The sequence below is a fragment of the Capsicum annuum genome, chromosome 11, assembly GCF_002878395.1.
Source record: "Capsicum annuum cultivar UCD-10X-F1 chromosome 11, UCD10Xv1.1, whole genome shotgun sequence".
NCBI classification, from domain to species: Eukaryota; Viridiplantae; Streptophyta; class Magnoliopsida; order Solanales; family Solanaceae; genus Capsicum; species Capsicum annuum.
The window spans coordinates 12382002-12392568 of NC_061121.1; the positions used below are offsets into that span (position 1 = coordinate 12382002).

General features: G+C 33.0%; 1 protein-coding gene across 1 annotated transcript; it reads right to left on the minus strand.

The window, feature by feature from the left end:
* Positions 1–8448: 8448 nt before the first annotated feature.
* On the minus strand, positions 8449–10102 carry LOC107847058. The gene is made up of 3 exons (XM_016691303.2): positions 9665–10102; positions 9067–9152; positions 8449–8912 (listed from the first exon to the last, which is right to left on the minus strand). Exons 1-3 carry the CDS (start codon positions 9990–9992, stop codon positions 8598–8600), a joined length of 729 nt encoding a protein of 242 aa, XP_016546789.1. The 5' UTR covers positions 9993–10102; the 3' UTR covers positions 8449–8597.
* Between the last annotated feature and the right edge of the window lie 465 nt (positions 10103–10567).

Genomic DNA, 10567 nt, shown 5'->3' on the forward strand with positions numbered 1-10567 from the left:
ACTCCATTATGTTTTGCCTTGCACTTTTCACATTTGCATGCACAAGATAAGTAAGGAGGGGTAAGATTGATCATTTTTCTCCTGTATAGAGGACAACATATCCGTCATGCAAAAGTCTACACCATCACCAGAAATGCTTGCCACAACGAAAGTCTGTAGAAGAAATGACAAATAAACATGAGCAACATCCGACATTAAATCTTAACAGGGTATCAGAACCATATTCATGGTCCCTCTGTCTTATCAGTACAGACCTACTAAACTTACCTGTAAAATTGTAGATATCTTATTTGAATAGTCTATGACTAATCGGTAAAAACAACATTCACAAAATCAGTATACTCTATGTGTGTTTCTACTATAACATTATCAGTAATACATATCTCCCACATATGAAGTGGTTCCATCTACATGCAGCTTATTCCTCCGAACCTATCTTTACTGCAGCCTCTTGTGATAGTCAGGCAAAAGTTGATCAACTTTTAGTTCCTTATATATCTACAAAGAAGAAGGAAAAAATTAATGTCACAGAAAGAACATTATCCATCTGTTGCAATAGATGTAGAGTCTGTTGCATCAGAAGTGGAGTCTGTTGCGTCAGATGTGGATTCTGATGCAATAGATATGGAGTCTATTGGAATACATCTAACCAGCCTTGCTGGTGATTTGATTTGTTCGAACAGTTGCTCCGTCTGTTGCAACATCAACAACAACATAAACTACAAAGAACAAATAAAAAACATCAACAATAAAGAAAACAACAACATTTGTGCTAACAATATCATCAACAACAAAGAAGCATACATCCTATATTTCAACACCTTCAGCAACCAGGGGCGGACCCACATGGAGTCCTCCGGGTGCGCGAGCACACACTGAACTCATCTCAAACTTTATATATGTATATGAAAATTAATAAAAAAACGTATATAATCTAATCAGTGAGCACCCGTATAAAGTGTAGTTTGGTTAGCCTAGTGGTTGTTTATGGGTGCTTAAGGCTATTTATTTCCTTTGGTCTTGAGTTCAATTCCCACTCAGCACATATTTTTTAAATTTTGGTATCCAACTCCTCTCTCCTTGTTCACTTTAAACTTTCTTTTATTTTTTTCTCTTACTCCTTGTGTTGATTATTCGGACTCCACTATTTTTAAGCTAAGAAGCACCCATCGTCTAAAAAACCTGCATCCGCCACTGTCAACAACATCACACCACAAGTTTCAACAACGCCAACCCCACCAACAACATCAATAACAATATCAACAACAAAGAAACTAATAAAATACATAAAAAATGATACTGCCAACAAAATTTTTAAACTTCTCCCATCAGACGACTTTTTTTTGCATCTTGTAATAAAAATTCTCGATTCGTTTATTCAACAATTAAAAGTTCCTTCAAATTTTTTAAATAAATATGATATGGGTAAATGCTAATTAAATAAAAAAACATATAAATGACTTGCAAAGAAGAAGACGAGAATGAAAGAGCAATAGTGAATCATACCTTAGTGTCAAAAGGGGATCAAAACAACAATTTCAGTTGAGAAATCTAAGATATGGATCGGTTTAGATCCGAAAGAAAAATTATGATAAAGAGGAGAGAAGAAAAAAGTTGTGATAACCCTAAAGAGGATAGAAAGAAAAAGATGAGAGACGAATAAAATAAATTTAGGTCTGAATGAGAGATGAAATAATTCTAACTTCTAGATGTACTACCCTTAATATTAAATGACTAAACAAAATGTATTTATTCAAATTTATATTTTCAAAGCATAATTAATAAGGTTAATTTATATTTTCAAAGCATAATTAATTGATCCGACTCAGCATTTGCGGACTGTAAAATATAGATGTTGAATGAAAAAATATAAAAAATATTAAAATTATTAAAATATAATTAATTTAAAAATACTGTAAAATATATATATATATATAACGTCAGGTCGTGCACGTGTGCGGGTGATTATAAAATGTTAAGAACGATAATGAATTGATAAAAATCCTAAAATTAGAAAAATTATTAATAAATTATAAAAAATAAAAATATGACAAAAAATTGATTAAAATCCTAAAGAAAGGATAATTATCAATAATTTATCAAACAATTGTAAAAAGATGTGAAAATTATGCTTCGTGCCCTTTAACGAACAAAAAGCCTGAGGACGTTAATTTTAGGCACAAAGAGCAAAAATTGGGTGTCAACAATCACTACATCATGTTTCACCCTACAGTCTTGACATTTGCATGCAAAACATTCGTTGGGGGAGGCAAAATCTGTATAATCAGTATGATCATACTCATAATGATTTGCTTTAAATACTGTAATAGGAGCATCATTAGTACCAACAGCAGCATCATTACCACCACTAACAACTCCATCACCACTAAGACCATTAACAACAACAAGCCCACCCTTCAAAATTATTTTTCTTGTAATGGTTGTTGCTTCAAACAATTCCATTTTTGTTCTGTCGATGACCTTAGGGTCCGATAAAGTTTGCACAGACCGTAAAGTAAGAAAAATGACATCCTCAACTCTCAATTGGTCGGAACTAGTGATGGATGCACAATCTAACATAAGTCATTACATATATAGAATGATGATTAGATCATTCAAAAAAATCATTAATTAAAATAAAAATTAATTATAATTATACTTACTGCATCCTTCGGGGGTTAAAGAGATCAAGAAATTTTATATTTTTATCAATTTTGGACGACAACCATCTCAAGATTCTTGGACAGAAAACTTCTTTCCGGTAGTTCACTTGTTGTCTCAAATAAGGAATGGCTTCAAACGCCCAAGCCTATAAAATAACACCAATCAATCAAAACCATAATTGAGTAAAAAATGAATGATATCATAATATAAGAAACAAACATTTACCATGAAAGCCCATGGGAAGCCATATAAGTTGACTGTCTTTGGCGCTAACAGAGTCAACAAATATTTGGCAGTCATTTTGAAGCTTTTATAACCGCAAGAATAGCTGTTAAATGCCTCAATATCCTCAGAGAGCTTTATTAAATCGAGGCATATGTTGTTGTTAACGTCTCTCGCCTAAAGAATATTATGTACTTACCAAATCAAGCACAATTACTGCTTGTGCTTCTTTGAAAGTCCTTTACCTTTCAACGCTTCTATCAAATTTTTATTTTTGAAGCTTGGACCAATAATGGACACCAGGTCATCACAATCACACGACTTGCCTTTGCCTTTTTGGGGTGTGCAGGGTATTTTTTTTAGGTTAGAATAGGTATAACTTGAGAAAGAGGATAACATTTTAGTTCAGTAACTATGACAAACTCCTTCCAACCAAAACAAACAGGCATGCCACAGTAATTTATTCACACCTCATCCATTTTATCTTTGTTTTCATACATAAACCTACGCTTGAGAAGTTCACATACTATTTTCATTTGTAAACGAGCATTGTTGTCCTCCGGCAAATCAAGATATTTTTCAAAGCAGTTGTCCCTGAAATAAGCATCCAATTTTTGTTCTCGAAGAATTTTTTTGAACGCGTCGAAAGATTTTTTCATGGCTGACTTAACCATGAAATCATCCATTAAATCAGCGGCACCATCGCACTGTATTCTCACAGGATAACGATCAATGCTGAAGAATTTGACCAACTCTTCGGTGGAAGGGCTATTAGCATTTGCATCATCTCTTTTGAAATATTTCTTCTCTCCGTCTTCATCATATTCTACTCCTTATTGAGATAACGCTTGTAAAGCAAGCTCATAGAGTGGTGGATGTAGCCTAGCTGCTTTACTTGTTTCTTTACTTGGACTTGATTCGGTTTCTGTTCTTTTAGGAATCATATTATCTAAAATTAACAGGAACATAAAAAAATATATTATAGTTGATTAATGCATGATTAAAAAAGGATAACAGTAAATCAAACAAGCAAAACAGTAAAATAACAGTTGCAACAGATCAGTGCACCAGGTAGTATATTTATTGCAGCATATACCAACCTGTTGCAGCGGATGAGTAATCTGTTGCAATAATACAAAATATATCACTCATCTTTTAAGATAAATGAATGGTCTGTGCAACAGATCACACATTGTTGCAACATATGAGTGATCTATTGGGACAGTTAAATAACCTGTTGTAACAGATGAGTAATCTGTTGTGACAATACAAAATAAATCACTCATCTGTTGAGAAAAATGAATGGTCTGTACAGCAAATCACACATCTGTTGCAATATCATCTATTGCAACATGTGAGTGATCTATTAGAACAGCTAAATAACCTATAGCAATGGCTGAGTAATCTGTTGTGATAATACAAAACATATCACTCATCTGTTGAGAAAGATGAATGGTCTGTGCAACAAATCACACATCTATTGTGACATTATTTATTGTAACATATAAGAGATATGTTGGAACAGTTAAATAACCTGTAGCAATGGCTGAGTAATTTGTTGTGATAATACAAAATATATTACTCATCTGTTGAGAAAGATGAATGGTTTGTGCAACAGATCACACATCTGTTGCAACATATGAGTAATCTGTCAGAGCAGTTAACTAAGCTGTAGCAACGACTGAGTAATCTGTTACGACAATATAAAATATATCACTCATCTATTGAGAAAGATGAATGGTCTGTGCAACAGGTCACACATCTGTTGCAACACATGAGTGATCTGTTGGAACAGTTATCAACGGTCAATATTGTTTAGATTTCTTCCAACATAGGGTCATTTATCGCGGCATATGAATGATCAGTTGGAAAAATCAAGTCTTGGACATTTCCTGTTGGAAGAGTTGATAGAATTTTATCCAACAGGAGGTTCATCTGTTGCATCGGATCATTAATCAGATGGTTCTTCTATTGCATCGAATTTTTGTTCGATGCTTAATCTGTTGCAACACGTGGTTAATCTATTGCATCAGATAGTTAATTTATTGCATCATATGATTTATCTGTTGCATCAGATTATAATATGATGGTTCCTCTGGTGCATCAGATGGTTGATATGTTGCATCATATGATAAATCTGTTGCATCAGATGGTTAATATGTTGCACCAGATGGGTAATCTGTTGGGGGAAACAAAAAATAGTATCACGATTTTGTTCAACAAAAAAAAAACAATTTCGCCATTTTTACCAAGAATAAAAACAGAACAAATTAACCCAAATTGTTGTTTTGTTTTTATAAACACAAACAATAAAAATCAAACTTAAAAAATGCAACAAACAACAAAATATCATAATTCACTTCGAAAAGAGAAGAGAAGAAATACCAGAAATTAGGGTTTTATTCAGACCTCATTTTAAATTAATGCAACAAATATTGAAATTGTTAACCAATACTATAAGAGAAGTTCGCTTAAGTTCCTCATTTTCTTCAAAACTAAAAAGACCATAATTTTTTACCAATGAAAGAAGAAAAGGAACGACGAAGAATTTGAAGCTGTTGTGGCCGAAGAGTAAGGCTGTCACGTCAATTGAAGGTTGAAGTCGAAAAGAAACTCGAAACCCAACTATTTGTAATCGAATATTGAAGTCGCCGAGGATTGAAATGAGAAATTTGTAGAACAGTTGGTTGGGAGAGAGTTGAGATAAGTTGTCGAGAGAGGATGAGAGATAGGTTGATTTGAATTGAAGAGGGGAACTCGAAGCCCAACTATTTGTAATCGAATATTGAAGTCGTCGAGGATTGAAATGAGAAATTTGTAGAACAGTTGGTTGGGAGAGAGTTGAGATAAGTTGTCGAGAGAGGGATGAGAGATAGGTTGATTTGAATTGAAGAGGGGAACTCGAAGCCCAACTATTTATCGCCGGAGGTAGAAGTCACCGGGGGTTGAAGGGAGAAAAGAGAGGAACTCGAAGCCCAACTATTTGTCGCCGGAGGTAGAAGTCGCCGGCGGTTGAAGGGAGAAATTTTGCAGAACTGTTGGTTGGGAGGGAGTTGAGAGAAGCTGTTGAGAGAAAAGAGAGAGTGGTTGATTTGGATTGAAGTGGGGTGTGGGTTGGGTGGATTTGTATTTTTGAAAAGATTAGAAAGTTTTGAAAATATTAATCAAGTCCACAATTAACTTCATCATGTTTCCTAATGATGTTTGACCCTTTAAGTTGGTCAATGTCACTAATCCTTCATTCAAGACTTAAAAGACATCTTTCCTTCAATTTTCTCAGGAGAGTAACATATATTATTTGAAAATTACATAAAAATTATTATAAATTATAATAGTTGACAACTTAAATATCTAAAAATATATTAAAAATATGATTATCTAAATTCTATTTGTGTCACATAAATTGAAACAAACGACAACATATATCACGGGCCTCGACATTTAGCATAAGAGAGATACAAAACTAGAGCTCCAATTATATACTTTAACTTTCAACTCGAAGATTGAGAATTCGAGTCACAAAAAGAGTAAAAGCGGTGAAAACTTTTAGAGAGCAGTTAAAAAAATCACGCTTTAACAAAATCATTAAAAATTTCAAAACTAGTATATAAATTGTTTTTTAACAAAATATATACTTACCTCATTTCGTTTTACTTGACCCTCTTAAAAAAATATGTTTTTTCGGAAGATAAAGAAAAATATAAAACTCTATTATCTATATTTAAATTTTAAATTATATATCTAATACAAGAAAAAATTTATTTTATAGTTGTTTCAATTTACTTGTCCAGTTTATAAAATCAAGATAAAATTATCATTTTCTTTTAATACTATCTTTATCATTAAATGACTACATAAAATATTAGTATCAAGTTAATATGTATCAAGTAAAATAAAGTTGAAGGAGTACAAATAGTAGGATAGAAATATAAAATTGATATATATAAATGATTCTACCTAGAATATGTAAAAACTTGTTTAATAAATAAATCACATAAAAAATATTATTAATTTATCGATATTAAATTATTATTTTTAAAAACCCTTAACTAGATTTTCTGCTATTTCATTTCACTTTTTCTTTTACACACATACGTGAGTTCAAAAAGGGTGTGATCATAAACAGAAACTTTGACAATTTAACTTGTGAGGGGTAAGAATGGTGGTAGTTAAGGTAAATCTAATGTTATTATATGTTAGTTAGTAAAAAGGTGGAGTAATTTACAAGGGATTCCAAATTGATAAAAGTAAATCTAAAGAAGAATAATCAAGTTCCCTTTAAGTTAATATGTCCTACATGACTCCACTTCACTTTAGGGTTATTATTTAATTTCTTCAAAAAGCTCAAATGTCATGTGCTTTCATTTGGGCCCTTACTGTTCTTTCCTCATGAATATATATTTTTTCTTTTTTTTATTTTGTTGTGCATAAATTTAGGATAGAGTAGTCTTTAAGCTAAGCTTAAGATAAAATAGTTTTAAGAATTTGAGTCGAAATTCAACTTGGCTTTTACAATATTGGGTCAAACAATCGCAAATGTGATCATACGTTCTTACAGTACAATTGAGCGAAAATTGAATTGAACTCGACTTGATTGTTTAATACTACGTGCTTTCGCACAATATGACAATGATTGGATGAGTTGTGGTACAGCGGATGGGGCTGCTCTACCTTTAATCAGAGGTCGAGGATTCGACTCTGGGCATGGAGAAAACTCTGTTGGGAGCGCTACCCCCGAATGGGGCCCTACCGGGCGCGAATCCGAATTAGTTGGGCTCCAAGACGGATATCGAACACCGGATTAATAGACATAAGAAATAGTCCTTGCTATTTATCACGAATTATGTATCACCTAATTTTTACCAATCATTGCTACACATGTGTCATCTTCCAGATAACTTTATCGACTAAGATTTAAAAGTGAAAAATCACCGACAATCATTTCAGGCTTTCAACCTTGTTCAAAATGAGTGATATTTCGAACTTTATCAATCAAGACGTAAGAGCAACTCGTCATGTTTTAGTATTTAGTGAGCTTGACTAATTCAAATTTTATAGTAGGAAATTTATTTTCAATTAAAATTCTGTGAAAAATGAATTTTTGGTTTAATCCAACCTTAAAAGCTAGCTCATAAGGGGGGGATTGCTCAAGACCATATAAAAAGACCAGAGACCCTTTAACCCATCGATGTGAGATTCTAATAACCCTCCCCCCTTCAAACACCCACACGCCCAGAACTGGACATCTAGAGCGTAGACAGTATGAGATTGGGGGCCCAACATCAAAAACGAATGAATTGGGTGAAGAATGGATCTTGGGCCTAACTCAAGCTCAAAAGTTAGCTCATAGAGGAACATTGTTCAAAATCATATAAGGAAACCAAGGACCCTTTAACCTAATGGACTCCAACAAATTCTTTCTACTACTTCTATTCAAACATATAGAATACTTATCAACCCCCACCTGCACCCCCACACGAAACTCTTTTTTGGCATGTGTAAAATGTAGAGCTTCAACATAAAAAGAAAAAGATCATAAAAGTTAGACAAGACACAATGACACATTGCTCAATTATCTTTTGACTCACTAACTTTTCCATTTAACTTTCCAATCCATATAACTTACTATAATTACTAGTAATTTACAAGAGAAAACACATAATGAACTAAGATAAATCTTCAATTTAATCAAATATTTATAACCAAATTAATTAAGCCAAAAGCCAAAAATCCTTTTGTCTTTTGGTAGTAATTAAGTATCCACCAAGTTTCTTGCTTTTTCTCCTTACTGCAATTGCCATACAACTAGCATTCTGAATACAATATTCCACCACCCCTCCACCACCGTTACCGCCACTGCCACCACCGCCAACCACCCGATTGCTGGCCCACATCATTATCAGCCGCCACGTCATCGATCTTTTCTTCTGACCTAATATTAGAAGTGCCACGTCATGTTTCTTCGCCTCGTTTACTATTATTGGACCTTTTTCTTTGCCTTGTGCGACTGTTACTTCCACTTGGACCTGTCGTCACGGAAGATTTAACTTACATATATCGATATAGTAAAAAATATATACATATTATTAATGTAATTTTATTTGATGTTTCAGAATATTTATCTGATAAAAGCATAATTTCTAATTATTTAAAATGGCAAATTGATGAGGTATAACACACCTCAGGTCTTTTCAGCTTGCAAGTATTCTTCATAGAAGCAAGAAATTCAAAAATTCTTGGATTAATTTCCTTCTTAGGATCCTCATCTGAAAAAAAAAATAAAGAAAAAAATATAAAACAACAAATTGAGTACAAAAATTTCCCTTTATAGAACCTCCATTACTAGCTATAGCTCTCATACAAAACAAAAAATGTTGTAAAAAAATATTTATACTATTAGATTATTCAAAGAATATCTTCTAAGACGTTACAAATTACATGCTAAAATACGAAGTGTTATGAAAAGTTTTTTGTACCGACGATATATATAACTTAAACTGAAAACACAAGATAAATGAAATGAAATACAAAGAGATATAATGGTCAAACACACACTTGACTATGACTTTTTCGTGAGCTTCACATATTCCAATTATTAGTTATTTTTTTTTTCTATCCGAATCAGCTGAACTATCAATATCTATGTATTAAAATATACTTCAACTATCTGTTCTTCCTCTTTCCTACCCAAACTATGCAAAAAGACGATAGTTCAGATATGTTTTTCACCGTTAGCTCGAATAAAAACAAGAAAATAAAGAAGGCAAAAGAGTAAAACCTTGTTTAGAAGAATTAGGTTTAGTAACATAAAGAAGAACAAGCACATCATGGCTTTGAACGGTATGAGTTAATGCCCATTGCAATGCATTTTTAGCTTCAACACTTGAATCAACTAAAATCATGATTTTTCGACCAATCAACGGTGTCGGTTTTGCCACGTCACCAGAAACTTCTCCCATCGGCGCCGGCATGGCTAATGAAGGATTATTTTTTTCTTCATTAATAATATTGTTTTTGGTGGCTTGTATTATAGGTGGTGAACGAATTTGATGAACATGAGGCCTAATTCTATTTAGGCAAAAATTTGGCATTCTAGTTCTAACCATCTTTTAATTTTTATGTGATGATCAATGTGGTGAAAAATAGTTATAAGGGTGATATTTATAAGAGGGAAGAAAAAGGAATGTGACAATAATCATGAGGTAGTTGGAAGAAGAAATGATAATGAAAAGAATTCATCATGATCACTTTTCTTTTTAGCTTACTTTTAAAAAGAATGTTATAGTTGAGTTTAACTAGATAGGAATAAGATTTATGTATATACTATCTTCTTCTTCAGACATATTTTGGTGAGTACATCAGATATATTATCGTTGTTATAGTTTTTTTTTTTTTTTATTCGGTGTTCAGTGTCCACAATGGAGTCCCGGCTAATTTAGATTGCGTGTTGCAGGGCCCATTCTTGGGGTAGTCCCCACACCGAAGCCCTGTTCTGAGGGTAGCGCTCCCAACAAAATTTTCTTCATACCCAAGGCTCGAATCCAAGACCTCTAATTAAGGATGGAGCAGTCCCACAACTACACCACAACCCAACCCATGTAGTGTTGTTGTTATAGTTGAATTTAAGTTCTAGATACTAATGGTGAGAAATTTACAACCAGCTCACTTAAAAATAATGTTA